The 27,544-nt window shown below is 39.8% G+C and overlaps 1 protein-coding gene across 2 annotated transcripts in view; it reads right to left on the bottom strand.

Annotated features, from left to right (window-relative positions):
• Positions 1-27,544, bottom strand: part of LOC101745952 (phosphatidylinositol 3,4,5-trisphosphate 3-phosphatase and dual-specificity protein phosphatase PTEN) — a 73,235-nt gene that overhangs the window by 29,718 nt on the left and 15,973 nt on the right. For both annotated transcript variants that reach the window (XM_012688860.4, XM_012688859.4), the window contains exon 2: positions 8,425-8,597. In XM_012688860.4, coding sequence (XP_012544314.1) covers positions 8,425-8,597 — 173 coding nt within the window. The remainder of the gene's footprint in view (positions 1-8,424; positions 8,598-27,544) is intronic.

Below are 27,544 nucleotides of genomic sequence, written 5' to 3'. Positions count from 1 at the left end.
ATGATAGGTCTTCTTTCTCCGCAGTTACCCTGCGCCGTCGGAACAGGAGTAACAAAACGCCTTTCGCCAACTTTAATCCTTGTTGGAGACGACCGTCTCGGTTATGTGGTTCGGCGTATTATAAAGGTCGAGCCGCACGACTCATTATGGCACTCTAGCACTCGTAGAGTTCATATTTAAGAACGACTCGTGGTATATCGCGTTCCCCCGCACGGCAGACCAGTCCTGATCCACTGCATAATACCGTACAACTTAGCGGCGAATCCTTAGCAGTCTGAACGCGATGACCCCTCACTAGCTACGGATATGCCAGCACCCACCTTGCAAATATAGTATGATATAATACTATTTTTTTATTGCCCAAGGGCAGACGACGGCCCACTTGTTGGTGAGTAGTTACCGTCGCCCATGGACTTCAGCAATGCCAGGGGCAGAGTCAAGGCGCTGCCTACCTCTAAACGTTACTATCAAACCTATTATAGGCTTACCTAGTAGCCTTACCTACTATCAAACGTAATTTTTAAAAAAAGAATAAAGAAAATTCACTAGTTTATTTCGCTGCAGGATTGCAAACAGGATTGTAAATAAAACGCACCAACTGTACAAAAACCGAGCTGTATGATTCCGTTATCCAGCTTTAGATAAGGTCGGATCGGTTAATCCGAGGATAAATGTGTTAAAATCTCGACACTTTTATAATCTTACATCACATTATTTATGACGATACTTTTCGGGCTTAAAATTAATTTTATGTTAGCATTTCACTTTCTTTCATAATTAATTACCGAAGTTAAGAGTCCGCATTTACGAAAAATGTAAGGGTATTCGATAAATCGGAAGATCGTGGAATAAGTACTAATAATAAACCAACCACTAGCATACCTTCATGCAAACGCATTAGGGCAAACCGTACCATTTTTAGCACCCCAAGCCCTCGCGATTAGCACGCGGTAGTGTTTATTCAGTTTTGTATATTATTATTATTATTTTTATTGCCCTTGTAGACAGACGAGCATACGGCCCACCTGATGGTGAGTGGTTACCGTCGCCCATGGACTTCAGCAATGCCAGGGGCAGAGCCAAGCCGCTGCCTACCGCTTAATACTCTCCACAAGCCTCGTTTGAAGAAGGGCATATCATAGCGCTCTTAGATGGGAGGACGAGCTCACAGCCCACCTGGTGTTAAGTGGTTACTGGAGCCCAAAGTATAGTTACAACGGCTGCCCCACCCTTCAAACCGAAACGCATTACTGCTTCACGGCAGAAATAGGCGGGGTGGTGGTACCTACCCGTGCAGACTCACAAGAAGTTCTACCACCAGTAAAGTCTTTAAGACATCATTAGGGATATCGCATTGTGCCATTAACAATATTTGGTAACAGTGACACCTATTGATAACCGTAGAGATATCAAGGTTGGATATTTAGGTATATGAGATTACATTAATTAATTGAGATATTGAGAATGAATCTAATACTAACACATACATACATACTAGAGCTAAAATACTAAAACATACATTAACAAACAAATAAAAGCAAAGTTAGGCAATCCGAGCGCTTAGTAACACATCATCATCATCATCATTTCAGCCTATCGCCGTCCACTGCTGAACATAGGCCTCTCCAATAGATTTCCAGTGCGACCGGTCCATTGCCACCTGCATCCAACGAGACCCAGCGCTTTTTACTAGGTCATCGGTCCATCTAGTAGGTGGCCGTCCCACACTGCGCTTGCCAGTACGTGGTCGCCACTCCAGGATCTTTCTTCCCCATCGACCGTCCTCTCTTCGTGCTATGTGGCCGGCCCATTGCCACTTCAGTTCACTAATTCTACGGGCTATGTCAGCAACCTTCGTTCTTCTACGGATCTCCTCATTTCGGATTCGATCACGCAGAGAAATGCCGAGCATAGCCCTCTCCATAGCTCGCTGCGCGACTTTGAGCCTTCTAAAAAGATCCCTAGTGAAGCACCACGTCTCCGAGCCGTAAGTGATCACTGGTAACACACATTGGTTGTACGCCTTTGTCTTAAGGCACTGAGGTATTTTGGACGAGAAGACGTTGTGCAGTTTAGTAACACAAATGGACAAAATTACTTCAGTGCGCCATGTGCCCAACATAGCGGTCAAAGGGTCAATTAAGTGTTCGAGACGAGAAAACTGAAGAAAATACAATAAAGGTTACCTTATTTCTCAAAATATTAAGAAAACCTCATATTTCAGCCGAGTATACACCACAAACATTATCGTACAAACAATATTCAAGGAACGACATCTGGTGCTTTTAGGCACCACAAGCACCGGTCACCGTCCTCGTCGAACCCGTCGCTTGCGACGAAGGGCTCGACGAGCGAATTAACCCATAGACCCAGCCCACTGAGTTTCTCGCCAGATCTTCTCAGTGGGTCGCGTTTCCGATCCGGTGGTAGATTCTGCGAAGCACGGCTCTTGTTAGGGTCCGTGTTGGCAACGTCGTCAGGTTTGAGCCCCGTGAGCTCCCCTACTAGTTAAGGTTACGCTGAAATAGCCTCTCAAGGCTACCAGCTTAAGAAGGAAAAAAAAAAGAACGACATCTCAATGACTGATCGACCTTAACTTGAAAAACCTTTCAATAAAAGTAAAATGAAAATCTAACCTTTTTTTTTATAATCAACGAAAACTAATTCGTCGGGAAAGCCAGACATCAAAAACACCATAACGTTTCATCTCATTTGTTCCTAAAGAAGAGGGCACATTGCAGGGGTTTAAGTTTTGAAAATAACAAGCAACACGAATCCCTGGTAAAACGTGACCGTTCTAATATACCTGTGGATAGTAGCATATTGCAAACACAAAGAATGCCTGATGTTAATCACGTAGACCCCAAGACTCCGTGCAATAATCTAAAAACATATAAACAAGACATAAAAATTCAGACGATGGTATTTTTTATTGGTGTTAGGACCCCTTGTATCATCACCCTGCCTATTTCTACCGTGAAGCAGTAATGCGTTTCGTTTTGAAGGGTGGGGCAGCAGTTACAACTATACTGAGACCTTAGAACTTATATCTCAAGATGGGTGGCGCATTTACGTTGTAGATGTCTATGGGCTTCAGTTACCACTTAACACCAGGTGGGCTGTGAGCTCGTCTACCAATCTAAGCAATAAAAAAAGCTTGAAAAAAGCAGCATTTTGAGATCGCAAAACGGGCCCATTTAAAGAGAAACTTCGAACTCACTCATCAAAGCCAGCGGCACAATTCACACTATGACATATATGGGCTATTAGTTTCAATAGTCGCCACATGACACGATCCATGTCAGTTGCAAAAGTAGAAGTCGTTACTGTAAAAATAACACTCTTCAACTTACAGCAACAACAATATGCCTTTTTTTTTTATAACAACTAAGAGGCAAACGAGCAAGACGGGTCACCTGATGGTAAGTGATTCACCGCCGCCCACAGTCACCAGCGTTTACGCCAGTGCGTTGCCTACCCTACAGGTAAGAATATGCTCTTTTCTTGATCCTTATGGCAAAACTAATAAGAATCATCATGACTAGGAAACATAAAGCAAACAAACAAACATAGCATCATCATAGCAACAAACATAGCTTACAGTTCGATTCTAGCTAGATACAAACAACGTCCGACGGAAGCTCCAGGACTGTTCCGTATTCACTACACCAAAACTAAATCAATAATCATCGGAAGCACCAAGTAAGTACATGGCGCGCGCAATTACATTGACGAAAAAAAAAAAAAAACAGAAACCACCACATGTGCATATTAAAACAGCTGATATTTAAGTTTCAACAACTGTTAAATAAATTATCTGTTGCGACAAAAAAAAAACACATGCCGCGACCAGATCAAACAAAAGGGTTGCCATATCACCTGTCAAATTTAAATTGATACCATTTTTGATCGTAGCCAGACGAGTTAAGGTCTAAATTAATGTGTGACGTTTTGACAGTTGGCGCGTGATACCAAACACGTATTCTCAAAGTAGAAGGTGACTCACTTCAGCAGTGAATTTAATTTACTTGTACATGGCGACGTGACGTGCGGTTAGTTGATATGACTTATATAATACGATTAACCCCTTAACAGTGACCTTGGCCCCCGTTCAGATCTAAGCGTTTTTAATCAAACAGTAGACCTGGTGAAATTGGTCATTACGATTTATTTGAAATGCTTTCTCTGTATCTTCTGTTCCGAGACAACGAATGAGGTTCTAGTATGCAGAATTATGTGCATAAGTTAATACATATACTTGTAAGCAATAAAACAGTTTTAGGTGCTCTAAATTAAATTCATTTCATTACTTCTGAATGCACTGAAAAACTTAAATTTTTCATCTGATTCTAATCAATGTGGAACCCTTGACCGGCTACTGATAAACTTAAGAACGGTCTCATCAATTTGACAACTAACTCTCAGCACCCAAATTGTATTATTATTAAATATTCATACAGTCGTATTCATAATGAGTTAACGGTTACTTAAGTATGTTATAGTTTTTTTTTTTTATTGCTTCGATGGGTGGACGAGCTCACGGCCCACATGGTGTTAAGTGGTTACCGGAGCCCACAGGCATCAGCAAGGCTAATGCCGGAACTCACCTTGAGGAATGAGTTCTAAGTCTCAAGGTGGGGCCTTTCAAAACAAAACGCATTAATGATCACTGCAGAAATATGCAGAGCGGTGGTACCTACCCGTGCGGACTCACAAGTTACCCGACCATCAGTTAGTATTCGGGTTCGAAAAAGAGTAATCTCTAGTGGACGCCGCCAAGTCATAACGTATATTATATAGAAATCATAAAAACGCCCTAACGTTTGGTTTTTTTTATTATAATAGTTTTATTGCCTTATACGCAGACGAGCATACGACCCCCCGATGGTGAGTGGTTACCGTAGCTCATGGACGTCAGCAATGCCAGGGACAGAGCCAAGCCGCTGTCTGCCGCTTAATACTCTCCACAAGCCTCGTTTGAAGAAGGACATGTCAAAGCGCTCGGGAAACACCATGGAGAAAAGAGCTCATTCCAAAGTCGGATGGTACGTGGCAAAAAAGATCTCTGGAAACGCACTGTGTATGAATACAGTGGCTCCAGGTAGTATGGATGAACTCTACTCCGATGGCGGGCGTTGCGATGGTAAAAACGAGATGATGGTAAACAAACAATTCCTCATAGCACTCCCCATAGAACATACGTTACAACTACAGAGGGATCCGAAGTCCCTCCGCAGACTCAGAGGTTCCAAACGATCCGTGAGAATGGAATTATCGACAATCCGAACGGCTCTTTTCTGTATGGAGTAAGAAATTAAAAAAAGCAAAGCACACACGAAGATACGTAGCTAAAGGCTATATCAACAGTGCTAGCAAAAGACAAGAACACAGATTGCGGTATTTAGCAAAAAAAAATTACAATTAATTACAGTAAAGAAAGGAAGAAAATAATATTAAATGCGACCTTATCTTCAAATATTTAAAGCGAGTTAAAATTTAATTAAGACGACGGAACTACAGTTTGACTCTATGACAAATTGTTGATTTCGGTGGCTCATTAAAATTAATACATTTCTGCGCGGGGCCGTTTTTGTCATCAGAGACAACGCTGGGGGGGATTGAGCACCGAACGATCAGAATACATTTTCGTTTCCTTACAAATGTATTAAAATTTTAATTACCTTAAATTGTTCATGATTTATGAAAAAAATAAGTTTCTTTTTTTAGATACATTTTCGAAAGTTTAGCAGTAATTGTTAGCGGAACCAAGTTTTTTTTTCCAAAATAAAAAACAACGTAGTACGACTTATTTCTTCTACCCTAAATTTTTTTTCCTACTATGCTGGTAATCTTGGAGGCTATGCTAGCGTAACCGAGCGAATAGGCGAGCTCACAGAGCTCAAACCTGACGACGTTGCTAACACTAGCCCTAGCAAGAGCAGTGCTTCGCAGAATCTGCCACCGGACCGGAAACGTGACCTACTGAGAAGATACGTCGAGAAACTCAGTGGGTTGTGTCTATGGGTTAATTTACTCGCCGAGCCATTCGTCGCAAGCGACGGGTTCGACGAGAACAGCCTTCAAACAGAACCTTACTATGCTAATGCTGCAGATATAGGTACCACCAGACTGCTCATGCAGTCTAGGCATCTACAACGTAAATGCCGCCGCCCACCTTGATATATGAGTTCTAAGGTTTCAGTATAGTTACAACGGCTGCCCCACCCTTTAAACCGAAACGTATTACTTCTTCACGACAAAAAAAGATAGGGTGGTGGTACCTACCCCGCCTACTCACAAGACGTTCTACCACCAGTAGCACAAATTATATGTAGTCATTTTGCGGGTTTGATTTTTATTGCACGATGCTATTCCTTCACCGTGGAAGTCAATCGTGAACATTTATTGAGTATTTCATCACCAAAATTGGTACCTGCCTGTGGTATTCGAAAACCGGTGCATCGCTAGATACGAATGCACCGGACATCTTATCCTTTAGGCCACGACCACTTCAAGTTTGGATTTCGCGACGGCTTTAGAACGTTTTTTCTAGAAGTCCTTTCTATATCGCCAATAAGTCAATGGTGTTTACATTGCACCATTGTAACATAAGACGCGAGATAAAGCGCCTCGTGTCCACAAAGTTCACATGCATTGCGCACTAACAATTAAAACTAGATTTCAAGGGCAAATTCCGCCAATACTTAGCGCATAGAGCCACGACGTGCATACATTTCTTCGCCGTTAAATAACGTTGTTTTTTTGTTCGTTGAACTTTATGGTAACACGTAAACGAAAAGACCAAGTTTTAATTGAAGTCTTTATACACCGCAAAAAAAATGAAAAGAGAAATGAGACCGAAGTCCCAGTAGCATATTTTACAAACAAGAACAGATCTATCTGTTTATAGGCATAAAAAAAGTATATTTTTTTTTGCTTAAATGTTTGGAAGATTTCACGGCCGACCTTGTGTTAAGTGGTTACAGGAGCCCATAGACTTCTGCAAAGTAAATGCCGCCACTCACCTTGAGATATGAGTTCTAAGGCCTCAGCCCACCTGGAGTTAAGTGGTTACTAGAGCCCATAAACATCTATAACTTAAATGCGCCACCCACCTTGAGTTATCACCAAATTACCTTCTAAGGTCTCAAGTATAGTTACCACGGTTGCCCCACCCTTCAAACCGAAACGCATTACTGCTTCACGGCAGAAACAGGCAGGGTGGTGATACCTACCCGCGCGGACTCACAAGAGGTCCTACCACCAGTGAAAAAAAACATGTAAAAATATTAAACATTAAACTATTCGCCACACGAACGTTTGCCCGATGTGAGAATCGAAATCCTGCCCGGCAGTCGGGAGCGTAGACTACCGCCCAGTCTAAAGTTTATCATATCATGGGCAAATTTAGTTCTTTTCGATGCCTCCAATACACAACTCTAACTCAAAATTTTTAAATTTTCGTTTTTCACGCAAATCACTTGAATATTTTAAAAGTATTACAAATTTATTATTGATGGGGTTCGAAGCAAGAGTAAATCAGCTAGTTACACAAGAAAAAGCCATAAATATATCTGCAATAATAAAGATTTCTTCAACTTTTTTCGTTTAAACGCTCCTCCTGTAAACCTACGAGTTTGGAGTTAGAGTAGTGTTCATTGGAGGTATCGTTTTGGGCGAACGGTAGTAGCACGAAATGTAAAGAATCATCGAGTTCCGTCTCTATCGTCGTCACAAACAAAGACTTCATTATCATCATCTATACTAATAATATATAAAAAAATAATAGACAATTATCTTAGTTTTCAATCAGGAGGCATATGACATCTATATCTATACTAATATATAAATCTACAGTGGCTTTTACGGATGTTCCGTTATAACTACTGAAACATGCATCCGATTGACTTGAAACTTGGTACCCATGTAGAAAATACATGTACTTAATGGATAGGCGAATGTTTATATGAGTGTTGGACTCTCTAATAATAATGACAATAAATAATAATGTTAATTTTAAATGTCCAACGAAGCGGGCGATTACGGCTGGTCATCCTATAGATTAGTACACAAAGCAAGAGATAATTATAAACAAACTAGCTGACTCGGCAGACTTCGTAGTGCCTCAATCGATAAATAAAAGACCTAAACTATTGTATAAAATAAACTTAAAACAAGCAAAAGGAATCTGTCCGACGGGGGACACATCAAAGGAAAAACAAAATTGTTATTTTTATTTAATTCCGAGCATTTTCATATTTATCTACCTTTTAAACCTTCTCTGGACTTCCACAAATAATTCAAGACCAAAATTAGTCAAATCGGTCCAGCCGTTCTCGAGTCTTAGCGAGACTAACGAACAGCAATTCATTTTTATATACATATATAGAAGAAGATAGATAGATTAGTAATGAATAAACTCACCCTCTTATGAAACTTGCTCGGGTCGTATGTCCTCTCGGAGCACAAGTTGTATATCTTGTAGTGATCCTTGTGCATTGTCTCTAAAAACCTATACACTTCGTCTATGTGATTCCTGTATACTCCTTCCAATTTCTCGGCCGGGAAACCCATCGCTATCAGCCTGTCTGTGATATCTGAATGAATATTAGTTAAGGAATTTTTTGATTGTATTTTTACTGATATCATTCTTAAATGACCAGTACGTTTAAGGTACTCCGACATTATTTTTTTTGTAGCTTAGTTGGGTCGACGAGCTCACAGCCCACCTGGTGTTAAGTGGTTAATGGAGCCCATACACATCTACGACATAAACGCGCCACCCACCTTGAGATATAAGTTCTGAGGTCTCAAGTATAGTTACAACGGCTGCCCCACCCGTCAAACCGAAATGCATTACTGCTTTACGGCAGGAATTGGCAGGATGGTGGTACCTACCCGGACTCACAAGAGGTCCTACTACCAGTAGAATTCCATCACCCCTCCTCAAAACATGGTTTGTACTTTCCGAAACGAATTATATAAATTTTGAAGCTTTGAGAAAGTCATGTAAAAAGCGCAGTGAAACAATCCTATATCATGATTATCCTTACTGATTTCATTGACAAGATCATGCAAATTAAAACATTTTAATCTTTGAAGAGTGATGTCACAACCAGATCCATTCCTATAATTTGCAATTAACTTGTTCACCTCATTTAGTGCCTTAAAACACGTGTTTTATTACATGTAAACTCTTACATACACAAAAAAATCATTTCACCAAGATTAACTAATGATTTTTTTATAGTCAAACAATTTATATGTTAAAGCAGTTTATGTATTGCTCTGTATGGGCAGACGAGCTTACAGATCCGCTTTCTATGTAGACGTTATATGAGCCCTCCAAGACTTACATAAATAAGGCTAAATCACAGTTGTATTTAAAAAAGGACATTGCTTCACAGCATACATAGGCGGAGAGGTGATACCTTTTCTTTTATTGCTTAGATGGGTGGACGAGCTCACCGCCCACCTGGTGTTAAGTGGTTACTGGAGCCCATAGACATCCACAACGTAAATGAGTGACCCATCTTGAGATATAATTTCTAAGGTTTCCAGTATAGTTACAACGGCTGCCCCACCCCCCTTCAAACCGAAACGCATTACTGCTTCACGGCAGAAATAGGCAGGGTGGTGGTACGTACCCGCGCGGGCTCACAAGAGGTCCTACCACCAGTGAAATCTACCTATTATATTAATGAATTATATAAACTTTTAGAAAATTATACATTAAATAAATGTCATTTATGATTCATAATTCCGAGTCTAAAGCCATTACTAGTGTTGGAACGAAATTAAACTCTCTTATATTCAAGCTGTTACAAAACACAGTCACCCATAAAGGCTTTCTCTTAATAAAACATTATTTCAAAGAGTTAATGACGCTGCTTTTCCTCGGAACAAGAAAATCTGGTATTTTTAGTTATTAACTTAACAGACAAATGATCGAACGTCCTACACGAAGATAATATATGTACATATCTTGTCTGATATACCTACTAAACGAAATAATATCAATGGACTAGTTCTTGTCTCTAGGATGCAGAGATTAACTGTTTTTTATCGGACCGGATGGTTAAACTTACGACCTAGAGGATTAAGTGGTTATCGAAACTCAGCTAGATATGCGCCACTCTCTTTGAGACATGAGGCCGAAGTCAAAGTTTATCCACTCAAAGCATTAATCGAGAAAATATATAGAAATTTCCGGGTTCAAGTTCACAGCAGAAAGGTTCTCGAACAAGAGCTGTATCTGAGTTTCCTTAAAATAGGAGCGAATACTGACTGGCATGGCTGGATTAGCGTCTTATACTTTAGGTCACAATCACTTCTAAGATTCGTGGGTGCATAATTATTTCTCGGGTCATCAAGCCGGTTACTGGAGCACATTGACGATCACATCATGACCTCAGAGTCTCAATGGCATTGGACTAACGGCTGTCGGACTAACCGAAACACTAGTCTACCTCACGGCTAACAAACAATACGGTTACGCTGTCGTGTTGTTTAATATGATCAACAACCATTACCCCACCCACTTTCCTCCTTTGCCTTCTCATGAGTTCTGTCTCATGCGAGGTTCCGACGTGGGTTGTTGAGCGACAGGTTTTTAGTCGGTCCGACTCCCCTCTCCATCCCCAGTGGAGGGCGGAAGTTCGGCGATTTACTCTTGACCCAAAAAAAAACCATTACCCCACAGATCCAATAAATATACTTTTTCGGGCCGCAAGCTGAGCTTCTTGCGAGGTTCCCGCGCCTAAGATGACGCGCGGCGTATATGAGACGAAGACGATACAGACCGGGCCCGAAGGCGGTAAATAGACCTACCTACTAAACGACTCCTCTGCAGCTACGTAGCCACATGACCCTTTACCATTTTATAAAGTACCTACACTTAACTTTTTAATTGACGCGGATGTATGCGATAGCGTAAAACTGGTACGGATCGAGTGCTCTCCGATAGCCTACATACAAACATAAATATATTCGACCAATGTTGTTTTTAATTGTTTCTGAGATATTCGAACGTACTTAAACTGTTTTTTCTTAAAGGCAAAATGAATAAACAGTGTATCGTATGGCATTCGTAAATCGAACAAATTATTTCAAAATACGTCACGTCGTAAAAAAAAAGACATTGAATGAAGAGTAATAAAAGAAAGAAACTAAACTGCTACACAATAGTCATCTCGATTTTTTGTCTAAAGTGCAAGATATTCGTTTTCAAATATAACTGAGGTGGCGATATTCACGATGTCTGTAGTTTGAATTTGAAAACGTCTGTCTCAACATGCCTTCAGTCTTAGTGACGATAAAAACTTTTGCGATGATACTTCCAACAAGCACAACCAAAGGTAGGTATAGCAGTACATTAAGCTAGATAATAGGCCTCGAAAGTTCCATTCTGGAAACAAACCTCGCACTTTCTCTTGGTGTAACTTTTTCTTCCTCACTATTAGCCATCTGCTACGTGATTCTGTTTAACAGGATGTCACTTAATCTTACTTTTTTTAGCCTACGTACCTACAACCAATAGCCTGAGCGGACTATTTTGTTTTCACCGGGTGTATAGGCGAGCTCACGGGGCTGAGCCAGACAGACTTTGTTAACATTGCCAAACCAAGAGAAGTGCGTCTCTGAATTTATTTTCTTCCCTACCTATGCTAATAGCCTTCGGAGACTATATCACCGTTTTACCTTAGCGTGTAGGTGAGCTCACGGGGCTCAAACCGGAGGTGTTTTAACACTGGCTCTAGCAAGAGCAGTGCTTCGCTGAATCTACCACCGGATCGTAATCTCGACCCACTGAGAAGATCCGGCGAGAAACTCAGTGGCTTGTCTCTGTGGGTTAAGTTTCACGACGAACCCTTATTCGCATTCGACGAGAACGGTGACCGGTTCTTGGAATACCTAAAAGCTCCGAAAGCGGATCGGAAGGATCCAAAATTTTGTGTTTAGGGAAACGGCAGCTGTGTGTTGCCCGGGTGTCTAGATCGGGTATTCAATTTGAGGCGGCTATGATAAGAGGGTTATCGTGTCACGCCGTTTTTTTCGAAGAAAAATCTTTATTTTTTATTTTTTTTATTGCTTATATGGGTGGATGAGCTCACAGCCCACCTGGTGTTAAGTGGTTACTGGAGCCCATAGACATCCACAACGTAAATACGCCACCCACCTTGAGATATAAGTTATAAGGTCTCAAGTATAGTTACAACGGCTGCCCCACCCTTCAAACCGAAACGAATTACTGCTTCACGGCAGAAATAGGCAGGGTGGTGGTACCCACCCGCGCGGACTCTCAAGAGGTCCTACCACCAGTAAATCTCTCAATAAACGCCAATAGAAAGCGAATTTAATCATTCAATTAAAATGAAAACCTAACCTTTTTATATGGCACGTCACAATCGTCCGTTCATTTAACCATGATTCGGACGCGAATAAAATATTTAATTGTCACGATAACTTGGTTTTTAAGTGTAATTAATGTTGACAGAACAAGGTTTCAATTTATTCCTAAGCGTTTAATTATCCTGCGTTGCAATGTGATTGTAATAGCGAAGCGTGGTTCACTGGTGGTAGGACCTCTTGTGAGTCCGCACGGGTAGGTACCACCGCCCTGCCTATTTTCTGCCGTGAAGCAGTAATGCGTTTCGGTTTGAAGGGTGGGGTAGCCGTTGTAACTATACTGAGACCTTAGAACCTATATCTCAAGGTGGGTGGCGCATTTACATTGTAGATGTCTATGGGCTCCAGTAACCACTTAACACCAGGTGGGCTGTGAGCTCGTCCACCCATCTAAGCAATAAAAAAAAAGCGTTATTTTTTTCAATTAGAAGAATTTCCTTACAAGCCCTCACACTTATGCTACTCACTCTCCGAGCCGACAAAAGTCACAATCTAAATTTCTACAACCCGTATTTACCCTATTAACGACCTATTTAAATTCGTTTGCTGAATGTATGACGAATGAAAATTTTTGGGGTAACTTTCAGGTTACCAGAGGTTCTCAGCCTGACCTGAACATTTGAAACACGGTTTACAGGATTCTCGGCAGTATTTTAAATCAGAAAACGCTTTTTTCAATTTGTATAAATATTATAATATATTGACACTAATATACACACTATAGAAGCAAAATAGCAGAAATGAAATCAACACTTAAAATAAACTTTCAACACTGGAATTGGTTTGTGTGATCACTATTATAATTATGTCAAGAAGTCTACACAGTTACAGCGACAGAACCGAAACCATTCAATTATAATTGAATTAGAAATTCTCCTTTGAAAGTTCATTTCAACTACGGAACCCTTCACGTCCGTGGTCCGGCACGCACTTGGCCGGTTTCCTTAACAAGTGAAGGCTCGTAAAATGCTTAGAAATCAACGTATTTCAATAATCTTTACAAATTTCCTTTCCGTTTTGTAATTGGACACGTTATGTAAAGTCGCGGAACACTTTACGCGACATTTTACGACCGCCCAAACAGAATCGGTTTTTATTAGTTCCTATAGTATAAAAACTAGCAATAAAACGTAAGCTATTTACGTTCTGGTTAATTTTATTCATCCGCGTCTCAATCAACCTACACTGGCCTACGCTGATGGTCGCGAATAGGATGAGATAAAAACTTTCGATGTGCCATTTAAAAGTTGGTTCGACTGACGTTCGGGGTACAACGGGATTTGTCGCCGAGATTAGAGCTTAACACGTTGACTGCGTCATGCTACTTAAAAGCCCCACACGCGACTATTCCTGATGCCGCAGTCAAAACTTGCTTGGTGCGTAAGGCGGCAAGTCCACAGTCCTATAAGTATGGGTATATTCGAAAACATTCTTGAGGCCTATCAGGTCTCATTTTTTTTATTGTTTAGATTGGATGTCGAGCTCACAGGCCACCTGGTGTTAAGTGGTTACTGGAGCCCATAGACATCTACAACGTAAATGCGCCACCCACCTTGAGATATAAGTTCTAAGGTCTCAAGTATAGTTACAACGGCTGCCCCACCCTTCAAACCGAAACGCATTACTGCTTCACAGCAGAAATAGGCAGAGTTGTGGTACCTACCCGAGCGAACTCACAAGAGGTCCTACCACCAGTAAATACGGTAAACAAGTCTAATCTTGCCTCGGAAAGACCTCATACGCACTGGCTAAAAATCCCTCACATAGTCTCGCAGTCAACGTGTTAAACATCACTATGCCTTTTGCGGGGGGCGATCCATGTTAACTATTGACTACTAAATTGGCCGGTATGTTAGGACAGCAATAAAAAAAACTGATTTTACTAGGCGGCGTTATTCATGTTTAAATTGGTAAATAGATATGCGAATACATATTAAGTACACACAAGAGCCAGACATGTGTCATTACAAGTTGTTAGTCTAAAACATTGGAGAACGATCGTTAGCTGAGGACCTGAAAAGGTCAATAGCTTTAGCTGACCTTTTGACGACCCCCCTCCTTCGTCCCCCTCCACCTCGGTAATGTCATTTCGTCAGAGCGATGGTTATTGATACAAGACCACCGGTGGCCTATTTACACAAAATAGTACGTGTCAAACTGAAAATCTAAAATGAGACACAGAACCCAGTTCAGAAGATAATAAATAACTTAGGTAGTGAATTTCGGGGTTCGAAAAAATTAAATATTTTCAAACCAATCTCACAAAATTTCGTATAACATTCAATTTAAGATCGCTTACGTGGATAAAAATAGTATTTTAATTTCATAGCAACACTTATAATGTATATTAATTTTTTTTTTATTTTTATTAAAACCGTTAGATTATTGGGTTATTTATTTATTAGTACATTTCAAAGCTATAATCCGTTCCGAAGTAAATAGCTTTAGTTAGGAACGTAAATGTAGAGTGTCTTGGAGCCAGTAATAAGCCCGTCTCGTGGTAAAACATTCGACATTGTAACTTTTTTTTTAAACTCTAGATGGACGTGCTCACAGGCCATCTGGCTTATGAGGTACGAAGCCAAATTCGTGTTGCATAATGACTTTTATTTTTCGAACAAGGGACCTAGTCTATTAAATGAGATTTCTTCGCCTAGGGGGCGACCACGCCCGGGCCGAGTCGCATCGGAGAAGGCACGCACGCGCATCACCGCGTCGATGGTCGAATGGCTCACGAGTGCCGAGGTTGGAGAAGCTGTCTCGACTTTCATATCGAAAGGAATCGTTGGCAGAAATAGGCAGAATAGCAAAACCTCCATTCTAAGCCGATAATACGCCAAACGAACCTTTACAGATTGGAGATTCGGGTCCTCAGTTTACTTGTTTTTATCCAGTACGTTTTCGGTTCCCTTAGCCCGGGAGAAACTCCTCATTCGGGGCCGTTGAATGTCAAACGTTTACCTAACACTGACCATCACAACGTTAGTTCCAAACACTTATAGCTTTCAGCAACCTTTCCTTTCCTCCAACCTTTCAGCAACAGTTTCAATAGAATTATAATATTAGGAAGCATCACTACTTCGCTGCAAAAACATACCAGATAATAGTAAAAGCGAGCTTAGAATACACTTCCTCATCGAGCTCTTCGATTACGAGGAAGAGTTCGACAAGCGAACTAACCCATAGACAGCTCAATGAGTTTCTCGCCGGATCTTCTCAGTGGATCACGATTCCGATCCGGTGGTAGATTCTGTGAAGCACTGCTCTTTCTAGTGTTAGTATTATCAAATTTTCTCAGGTTGAGCACTTGAGCTCACCTACCCGTCCGGGCGAAGCCGGAATAGCCTTAGGCTACCAATCAATAGGTAGGGAAAAAAATTACACCTTATGACCATTCATTTCTCGTTCGATAATCACGTCATATAGCTTTTTATTTAAACACCACAATATTGTGTCTCAAAAAACAACATCAGTGTGAAGTGGTTCATAAATAGCGTCCTTATCGCCTACACGGATCTCTCTTCCTGACACCATTATCTCGGACGATATCTCAACCGCCACTGGAGCACAAATTCTTCTCCCAACTCACACATTGTCATCTTTAAAACTAGCCAAGACAGCTTTAGACATCTAAAGTGAGAAAATATATGCATAAAAAAGAAAGAAAAAAAAAAAGACACTCCATTAGAAAAGCGACAAGACATTCACAAACGATCTCAATTTCGTAAATCGATTCAGACGCGTTTAATTAACTAACTCAAGAAACGATTCCGATGTGACTTTCATGAATATATTATTATAATAAACGGTTAGAAAATAGTTTAACTGCCCGTGTGGCTTCAACTTTCAACCTTGTATAGGCGACTGTAATAGTCTGCCACTGTACTAGGGTCGATCCGCAATAAATACGTTTGCTTTATTTTTATTTTTAATCAATTAGTAAAACAAATCTCGACCGTGAATCAAAACAAATCTGAAACTGTTTTTTTTTTTCAATCTTTCAAATCTAATACTGCTGCTACTAATGTATTTTACGAGACCATTTATAGGATTTTTTTCGTATGAAATTGTAATTACTGGTGGTGATAGTTGGCACGGTTAGGTACCACCACCCAGCCTAATTCTTCCACGAAGCAGTTACAAGTTAGGGTGTTCCGGTTTCAAGGGTTAAACAGCTGTTATAGGAGTTGACATTGCAATGGGTTCCGGTAAACGCTTATTACCAGGGCTATGAGCCTGTTCACTCGTCTAAGCAATATAAAAAACAATAATTTATAAAAAAAAAATTGAACCTACCAATACGTATTAATTGTAATTCAACTTTTAAACCTAATTTTCACTAACCGATTTTTATAAAAGCGCGATTCTCAATTCGAAAGTAGAGCGATTTATTTTAAACTTTATCCCGATAACCCTAAGATCAGATGTAGCCTTGAACAAACTGACCGAGGCTCGCACAACTTGAATGACTATGTGTATTATGTCTTTGCATGTTTTACAAAAATTTAATGCGAAATATTAAATCATTCGTTTGACTGACTCGATGGTGCAGAAATTAGCGCCTCTGACTGTTGTGCCCAGGGTCGTGGGTTCGATTCCCACATAGAGCAAAAGCTATATGATTAACAATGATTTATTTTTTCTTTGTCTGGGTGTTGATTATCTATATATGTACATATTTAAACGCATATAAGTGTGTATGTCAGTCTCTGGTACTCATAAAATAACACAGGAGGGAATACTAATTTGGGGACGGATGACCGTACGTGATTTGTTCCCAGTTATTATACTTAATAATTATTAATATTATAATATTATTATCCGTGGCCCAGTGTTCCAAAGTTACTTCTCACACCATCAACTCGACAATCTATACTATATATTATATATTAATATTATAAAGAGGAAAGATTTGTTTGTTTGTTTGTTTCGAATAGGCTCCGAAACTACTGGACCGATTTGAAAAATTCTTTTTCCATTAGAAGCCGACATTGTCCCTGATGAACATTTTTTTTTTTTGGTTTCATGTGTGTTTTAATGTTTCCGAAGCGAAGCGAGGGCGGGTCGCTAGTGGTTCCATAAAGATATGTTTTCGACAAAAATTAACGGGATAAATTCCATATGTATCATGTTGATCTTTCGACCGAGTAAGGTAACCATAAATTATAAATATGCTGATATTATTTTGGTGACGTCACAGACTACGGTAAATCTCCATAACAAGGATTTAGCAGATACGTATAAAAACTTAAAAAAATATTTTTCTAAGCACGACAGGTGATTTTTAAGGCAACAGATGAGACATATTATTGTGCTTCAATAACAAAATCTTGCTTTGGCTCGGCTGTGGGCGAATAAGGATAGAAGAATTTCATACGACAACGTATTCCGCAGTCTTGCGTGAATGGAAGTGGTGTGTGAATGCAGAGTTCAATGTGTGGGAATAGAGTTCACAAATCTAGAACAATTAACAGTTTAATGCTGACAGACTCTGCACTAAACACTTTTTTTCCTACATATGCTGATAGCCTTGAGAGGCTATATCAGCTTCTCCTTGACGAGTAGGTGAGCTCACACGGGGCTCAAACCGGTTGTGTTGCTAACACTGGCCCTAGGAAGAGCAGAGCTTCGCAGACCACTGAGAAGATCCGGCGAGAAACTCAGTGGGCACTAAACACTGATTAAAGGCACTGATCAGTCTTTCACCAATAATGGAAATGTGACGGACACAGCCAAATTCTTACTTACCGCTAAAGATTGTTTTCAAACCACGTCTGAACATCAATTCATAGCACTCGGCAAACGGATCTACCAGGCCTGGTATCTGCCGGCCTAAGGCCGAATATATACCTATAACTCTCGAAAAAACAGTATACGTAGGATATAAGAATGAATTCGAAATATTATATATGTTAACGACATAGACGACAGCGTGTCAGATTTCCCGCTCGGTTGGAAGCCTAAGCTAATAAAATATATTATCATCGTACTTACAAAGTGGTCGCTTGATCAGTGTTCGTAGAGATAAGAATTTGAGTTATGGCAATGCGAGTACATGTAGTGTGCGATTTTTAGTAAATGAATACACACGTTAATTCATAGTGACGCTAAGCTAAGGTAAGATGACGTAATCTTTTTTAATTAATATAAATCGTGCAGACGATGTAAATGCCCAACTAATCTGAAACTTTACCGTTCATGAGAACACTATAAATTTTGTAACCTACCTCACCTTAAGAGCTAAGCGGTAGGCAGCGGGTTGGCTCTGTCCCTGGCATTGCTGAAGTCCATGGGCGACGTTAACCACTCACCATCAGGTGGGCCATGTGCTTGTCTGCGTTTCAGGGCAATAAAAAAAAGCTATATCGCAGTCGCCACTCGAGAACTTTTCGGCCCCAGCGGCCATTTGTTCTACGGGCAAATTGTCGCTGCCCACTGCCACTTCAATGTCGCAATCCTTTGGACTATGTCGGTTACCGTGGTTTTCCTGAGAATCTCCTCATTTCTGATTTGATCTCGCAGGGAAACTCCGAGCATAGAATAATAAAAGAAAATATTTAGTATAATCCCTTTTGGTTGTTCGAACCTCTATCTTTCTGGTTTTCTTGAATGGTAACCAAGGCAACTTTTATTTCAACGACAATCCCAATAATTCGCTATATCAAGAAAGCGCTGGCGACAAATCGACATAAGACAAGTTCAAGATTTTAATGTTCAAAAACAAGACAGAATTTCAACACTTTCATTGCGGTGCGGATCAGATCCGGTAGTAGATTCATTCGCGAAGCAAGCTGCTCTTAAGTTGTTAGGTCTCCTTGGAGGCGCTCGGGCAGCGGTTAGCAAATCCCACCCCTCCTGGCTGAGCCCGTGCTCGCCCACCTGTCCTTGTGAAAATGGAAAGGTCTTCGGACCACCAGTAATCCTTCCTTCATAAAAAATTATAATAAGGCACAGGGTAAATATTTGATTTCAGTCCCCAAAGTACGTTCATACTTCAGACACATCACAAATTTATCAGTCAGTTCCATTTATCTATACTTCTATACTTTTTATAATATATAATATTATAAAGAGGAAAGATTTGTTTGTTTGTTTGTATTGAATAGGCTCCGAAACTACTGAATCGATTTAAAAAATTCTTTCGCTGCTGGAAAGCTACGCTATCCCCGGGTGACATAGGCTATATTTATTATAATATATTTTCAAATATAATATTATAAAGAGGAAAGATTTGTTTGTTTGTTTGTATTGAATAGGCTCCGAAACTACTGAATCGATTTAAAAAATAAAAAAAGCGGGTAAAAAAACGGTTTCTAATGAAATATGTAATTGCCCATTACGCACCCATGTTCACGAATGACTAACGATGAAGTAATAACATCGTGGAATAAAAGAAAAAGAAAATTGCGTAATTATCTGGTGCCAGGGCGTATTGCTAGCCGCCCTCACGTACATGTACCACCACCCTTCCCTATTTCTGCCGCGAACCAGTCATACGGTCCAGTTTCAATAGTGGAAAAGCTGTTATAGTACAATAACATTGAAACTTAGAATTTTTGTCTCAATATAGGGGCGGTATTCAAACTATAGTGTATTTTTGATTGCTTAGATGGGTGGAAGAGCTCACCAGAGTTAGGTAGTTGCCAGAGCCCATAGACATTAGCAACCTAAATGCCGCCTGCTTTCGGAATTCGAACACCGACACAGTCGTATTGATCGCTACGAATGCACCAGACGTGTTGTCCTTTATATCACAATGACTTCTATTTGTCTATGGGGTCAGATAACTCTTTAAGGCAATGCGAGTCGTGACCTCATTTATCCTTCTAAGGTAAAACATTACATATCGGTACATGAATATTTCGTACATTTAACTTTGACTCAGTTTTATTTATTTTTAAATATTCGATATTAGTGACAATGCCAGACAAGGAAAAAAATACGAATTTACAAAGTACAAAACAACAACAACAAAAAAACAATGAACCGTCCAAATATTCGTATTGGAGACAGTTCAATGGTAATGCAAAACAATAAGCATATAACATGTCAATACATAATAATATGTTGTACCTAAAACTTTGAGCGCACGTAAGACGTTGCAAAACCGCACGACCGCGCACGAGACATAAATATATAATTATTGAGCATATTTTCATGTTTTATTACGTGTAAATCGTATTACCCTGCTAATATGTACATTGGCGACCTTAAAATTTGTACACCATGTTAATATTGCGTAATTATATTACGAATAAATTGAAAAATCCTGTTTCTTCGATGGGATTCATCGTGATTGGTCTGTGTGCTTAGTGCGAGTTTTTTAACGTTGTCGATAGCGTAAAAGTTAACTCAAATCTGTATGCAGTTGGAACAGCGCCCCTAGCGGCAAACGCAGCCAAACGTTGCAACTCCAAATTTGAATTAACTTTTACGCTATCGAGAGCGTTAAAAAACTCGCACTAAGCACACTGGTTATTAATACAATAATACGCTAACCTTACTCCCTCTAGCTAATTTTTCTACATATGCTGTCAATATTCGGAGAGGCCTTACATTTCACAACAAATTCCGTACAAGGGTTTGTTGTACCCAGATTGAATACTACTACGGGTCAATGTCCTGCTTATTTCTGCAATGGAGCAATCCGTTTGAAGGATAAGGTAGTTGTTCCAGCTTTTCTTTTTTTTTTTTTTTTTTTCCTTACCTAAACTGATAGCCTTGAGAGGCTATTTCAGTGTAACCGTGACTAGTAGGTGAGCTCACGGGGCTCAAACCTGACGACGATGCTAACACGAACCCTAGCAAGAGCCGTGCTTCGCGGAATCTACCACCGGATCGGAAACGCGACCCACTGAGAAGAACCGGCGAGAAACTGGGCTGTGTCTGAGAGTTAATTTACTCGTCGAGCCCTTCGTCGCAAGCGACGGGTTCGACGAGAACGGTGACCGGTGCTTGAAGTACCTAAAAGCACCGTTAGTGGATCGGGAGGAGTTGTTCCAGCGCAGTTGAGACACTCATGTAGAAAAGTGAGCAGTGGCATTGACCCGCCAATAACAAAACTTTCTCGGGCAATTTTTGAGCATCCGTAAACACACTTCAGATCACGGGCGCGACTTCAAACTCGATCACAATTCATCAGGCACGTGCTTAGCTCGAAAACGCGACTCGTGATTGACATGCGCACTTGTTATCTTCGGGCCGTAAGCGAATATAAAAGTTTTAATTTACATTAACAATAGAAACGATGGCCTGAAATACACGACCAGGACTAGTTTGAACTCTCGACCTCCCATTTGATGGACATAAATAATGCTTTTGACAGACAAGACCCAATCCAAATCAATATTGAATTAATGCCTTTGAAAGGCTTTTGTAAGTGAAGAGAAATTATTATTGATGAGATCATTTTTTATCAGTTTCTTTTTGAAATGGAAAGAGATACAATTTCTCGTAAAAAGGAAGGCACCAACAAAGACTGTATTTTCTTTCCTACCCATGCTGGTAACCAAAGGGTTATCCCAGCGTAATCGAGCGAGTAGGTGAGCTCACGGGCTCTAGCGTTGCTAACACTAGCCCTAGCAAGAGCAGGGCTTCGTAAAGTCTACCACCTAATCGGAATCGCGACCCGCTGAGAATACCCAGCGAAAAACTTAGTGAGCTGTGTCTAAGGGTTAATTTGCTCGCCGAACCTTTTGTCGGAAGCGACGGTTTCGACGAAAACGGTGACCGGTGCTTGAGGTACCTAAGAGCACCGAAGCACCTTTTTTTATTGCTCTTGAAGGCAGACGGGCATATGGCTCACCTGACGGTAAGTGCCAACCTGCTGCCTACCGTAGAATAGTGGATCTGGAGAATCCTAAATGGCGTGTTCAGGGCGACGGCGACTGTTTACGATTGGGTCCGCAGGATCGTGTATAGACTTATAGTTAAACGATCAAGCAACGAACACCATTCAGTTAATGTAGATCTGAATTTATCTCGGAGCATCCTTACACTTGTCAGCATATTTGAAGTACATACGCGACAAATTAAAACTGAAGGCGTTGTGCATAATAATCACTACATAGTATAAAACAAAGTCGCTTTCTCTGTCCCTATATCTGTCTGTCCCTATGTATGCTTAAATCTTTAAAACTACGCAACGGATTTTGATGCGGTTTTTTTTAATAGATAGAGTGATTGAAGAGGAAGGTTTATATGTATAATAACATCCATTAAATAGTGGAGAAATCAATAATAAATTACAGTTTCCGAAGCGAAGCGAGGGCGGGTCGCTAGTAATATTATAAAAATTCATTCAAAGCATAAATAAAAAAAATATGGCAACAAAAAATAAAAGTATCGAAACTTGGAAAGGTGTTTGAATTTAAAAAACCAGCAACAGCAAAAGCAGCATAATATTATACGGACCATACAAACGCGAAATAAAAAAATTAGAATCATTTACGTAATTGCCTGTTGCTATGGCGCATGGCGGTGCCGCCCGCGATTTCGCTTCCACGTTGTGTTGCCAACTACAGTTTAAAAAAGAGGGGAAGTCGTGAATCATTTAAATTTTTAATAATCTGCAGTTTTATATGAGAGCGTTTATAAAATTGACATTTGAAGTCGTTTGTGGGAAATCAGTAGTAGTATTTCCTCGCGAGTATCTATATCTATACTAATATATAAATCTAGAGTGGTTTTTACGGATGTTCCGTTATAACTACTGAACCGTGCATCCGATTGACTTGAAACTTGGTATCCATGTAGAAAATACATGTCCTTAATGGATAGGCTAATATATAGTGTAGTGTTGGACTCCCTATACCAGTTGCGGGAGCGTTAATGATAAGAATATTTGTGGGGGTGAGAAATAATGTTAATTTTAAATGCCCAGCAAAGCGGACGGGTGCAGCTAGTACGTATATATACGTATTAATATTGCGCATTTGAAAAAGCCATTACCATTCCATTAGTATAAGAAAGATTTAAATCAAGCAACCCAAGTTTTGAACAAAACCTAATTTCTAATTTTGCCTATTATTAAATCCCATTGTTTTCTAAAACTTTCTTAACTTTCTTTTCTCTTGCCTAATCAATCCGCCAATATATTCTTCTCCATATAAATTATCATACAATATCTTAGAATATCAAGACTACCTATCATATAGTAAAAGACTGACCACAATGTTCTATATTAAATATTCAGATCATTCAGAAATATTAAAGAAATGAGAGAAAAAACAACATTATTTTTTAAAGGTTCCGGAGCACGTAAATGATCGTTAAAACAAATATTTTGAAGGTTTTATTGATCTAGAGATACATAATACATGCATATGTATATTTTAATGGATGGTGATGGTACTTAAGAAAAAATTTTCGATAAAAAATTGTCTGTTTCCAATTGTTGAAACAATTGTTTATCCGGAGGTAGATTCTGGGAAGCACTACTCTTGCTAGAGCTAGTGTTTTTTTTTTATTGCCCTTGTAGGCAGATGAGCATACGGCCCACCTGGTGATGAGCGGTTACTGTTGTCCGTGGACTTCAGCAATGCCAGGGGCAGAGCCAGGCCTCTGCCTACCGCTAGTGTTAGTAAATTCTCTCAGGTTGAGCCCGTGAGCTCACTTACCCGTCAGGGCGTAGCTAGAATAGCCTCTTAGGCTACCAGCGACTAGGTATGAAAAAAAATCAACAATTGGAAACCTCAACCAATTTGATAATCTTAAAATTGTATTAATTATAAAGCATATTTTTACCAACTAAACCAGCAAATAAGTCAAAACCAAAACTGTCTAAATTAACAAAGCTAACAAATCGCGTCAAACAAATCCATAAGAAGCTAAGATCGTTTGAAGCTCACCGAATTTATGTCTTTACCAAATATCTGCAGTCTGGCCCGATCACGTAACGTCCAAGGAGCATTAACCCAAGCAAATCCAATTACATAAAGCAGCTGACACATCACGTGCTCAAAAGCATCAGCCGTTGCACACTCGAATTATGCATGCTAAAATCAATGTACTGAATGTGAATCACCGAAAGTGACCCACATAAAGACATAAAGAACTGTGTTTCATTTAATAATGCAACGAAGGCAACACGGTAGAATCAATTGCGGAAACCTAAATCGATAAACAGACAATACGAACTTCATGTAACCTTTGTTATGTACGTAGGTATTCTGACGTAGAACCATGCAAATATTTGGTGTAGCTCTTTGTTTTACTATTTTTAATTTTTATTTTTAAAATGTATCATTATCAAAAAAGAGTAAGTTTTTATGAACTATATATTAATATGTGAAGCAAAAACTTTGTATCCCTTTTTACGAAAATTTCGCGGACGGAGGAGTATGTAATTTTCCACACTTTTAGAGAATATAGAGAAGTGCACAATGCTAATATATTTTTTAAATAATGCATAAAAGATACATTAGATCAATAAAGAAAACATTACACACACTACATACCATGTATTTGACGCACACACGCATGCATACTATTTATTGTCAAACTTTTGTTCTTGACGTCTGTTGTCAAATTGAGAATAGATTAAATATTGTTTGTCTTTGTTAATATTTTTTGTAGTGTAGTCTTGGCGAAATTTGTGATTATAGAAGTATAAAATACAATCATAATAGTGTACAAACTTACAATTCCAATTAATTATAGTCGAATTTCGACTACTGCGGGACCTCTAGTACTTTTAAAACTCTGCCTCTATCGTTAAATGTATAAAATAAAGCGGCCCGCTCCGGCTCCGCTCGGGTCTTGAACAAAAATTTCAACGATATTTGACGTTCTTTTATTTTTTTAAATAAAATAAATACTTATTGCGGCATAACTATAATAGTTAGACATATGCTGTCGCGACACTTTTTGTAAATAATAATGTTTTCTACAAAGTCGTATTACACTATTTTATTCTATCATCAATATATTTCGCACGGGAACAGTGTAGCTTCCAAGCAGTGAAATATTTTTTCAAATCGGTTCAGTACTTTCGGAGCCTATTCAATACAAACAAACAAACAAATCTTTCCTCTTTATAATATTAGTATAGAAGTATAGATATAGAAACCCACACTACACAACTTTATACATCTTTACTGAGGTGCCAACAATAGCTGCACCCCTTTTCTTCACAATCAGACAAAGGGTTTAGGAATATATAGAAGTAACCACATCATTTTAAATTTTATAGATTTACTGTTAGCTACAAAATACTGTACATTAGCCCTGTTATTATTTAGTTTACTGTTCGCATAACCGAATTAGTCCATGTGCCAATTATCAAATTATGGCAACATTCTTATAGTCGAGTATATCCAGACTCTAAAAGTTTACTCAAGATATTTACTATAGCGGGCCGCCCCGGCTTCGCTTGGGAAGTAGCGCACGCGATGTAAAGTATTTTATTAATTTTTTTACACATTGGGTTACATTATTGGAGTTTCAGTAAGGATCCCTAATTTTTTTTTAAAGTATATTAAATATAGCCTATGTCACCCGGGGATAGCGTAGCTTTCCAACAGTGAAAGAATTTTTTAAATCGGTTCAGTAGTTTCGGAGTCTATTCAATACAAACAAACAAACAAACCAATTTTTCCTCTTTATTATATTAAGTATAGATATTTTAACTAGGCGTAGGTAGAAACGTAAAATCGTAATTTCTTTATGTTCAATTAAAACAATTTCCAATTTGTTTCGCTAGCTTTCCGACTTGAAAGTAGCCAAGCTTAAGCCGGCCAAACTGTTAATTTGCAAAAGTGAATCCTTAATTCTATCACGAGTCCACTAGAGCCGTTCTCGACAAAAATCCAAAGCTGCGTTTCTGTATTTTTAGCAAAAATTATACTTTGTACTCTACTAAAGTAATTCCAATACTTGTTTTGTTTTTTTTGGGTTAACCGATTGTAGCCTATTTTCACTATCACACTATCTCGTATAATTATTTCGATGTCAGCGAACGCAGTAAAAAGTGTATCTTCCTAATAAGGTGACACTTTACAAAACTTGCATACGGTCAATATTGACTTGCACGAGTGACGTTTTCGGCCAAGCGAACGAAACACACAAACAAACTCCCTTCCAAAAATACAATACCTAATAACCACTAAACCACGGTGGTACGTGAGGTATGTGGATCTTCACGAAAATCTATGCCGGGAAATCATACAAGACAGCGTCACGTAACTATAACCCATTTAGCGTGGCCGCCGCCGGCTACACCTTCGATTCTTCACGCAGCAGCCAACCACCATAGACGCCTTAGACACGTTCTCACTGATTCTATCCTCAGACAGAGCCCACCGAGTTTCGCGCCGGATCTTGTCAGTGGGTTGCGTTTCCGATCCGGTGGTAGATTCTCCGAAGCTGCTCTTACTAGGGCTAGCAACTCGTCAGGTTATAGCGCCGTGAGCTCACCTACTCGCTCGCTAATATGGGCCCTTGAGCTCACTAGGATAGGTAAGAAAAAAATGAATCTTGATCTACTCTAGATGTTGTTGGACGCTACCAGTGCCAACGGTAGCGGCAATCAAAGCACAAGTTATCGTACAAAACGATCTCGCTAAAAAGTTTCGACGTGAAACTTGGTCCCTAGCATCAGTCTCCCGAGCTTCTCGCCTCATCTTCTTAGCGGCTTGCGATACTGATCCGGTGGTAGAAATCCTCCGAAAGCAACTGCCTTTGTGCTTATAGACCATCTTCGGGGAATTATTGCGAACTCGCATTTGAGTCCTCGAATTCGCCCGCTCCTTGTGGTTAAGTAACAAGGTATCAAAGTCAACCACAAATCTTGAAGACGAAACAAGCATGCGTCAGAATTACAAATAAACAAAGGTAGTAAGTGAACGCAACATCGCATACTGATCCGATTCTAATAACAAAAGTATACTATTTCTCACTGGTGGTAAGACCTCTTGGGAGTCCGCACGGGTAGGTACCACCACCCCGCCTATTTCCGCCGTGAAGCAGTAATGCGTTTCGGTTCGAAGGGTGGGGCAGCCATTGTAACTATACTGAGACCTTAGAACTTATATCTCGAGGTGGGTGGCGCATTTACGTTATGGATGTATATGGGCTCCAGTAACCACTTAACACCAGGTGGGCTGTGAGCTCGTCAACCCAACTAAGCAATAAAAAA

The sequence above is a fragment of the Bombyx mori genome, chromosome 3 (genome assembly GCF_030269925.1).
Source record: "Bombyx mori chromosome 3, ASM3026992v2".
In the NCBI taxonomy this organism is placed as follows: domain Eukaryota; kingdom Metazoa; phylum Arthropoda; class Insecta; order Lepidoptera; family Bombycidae; genus Bombyx; species Bombyx mori.
The sequence above is the reverse complement of the archived record's forward strand: the minus strand, read 5'-3'. Positions and strand labels throughout refer to the sequence as shown.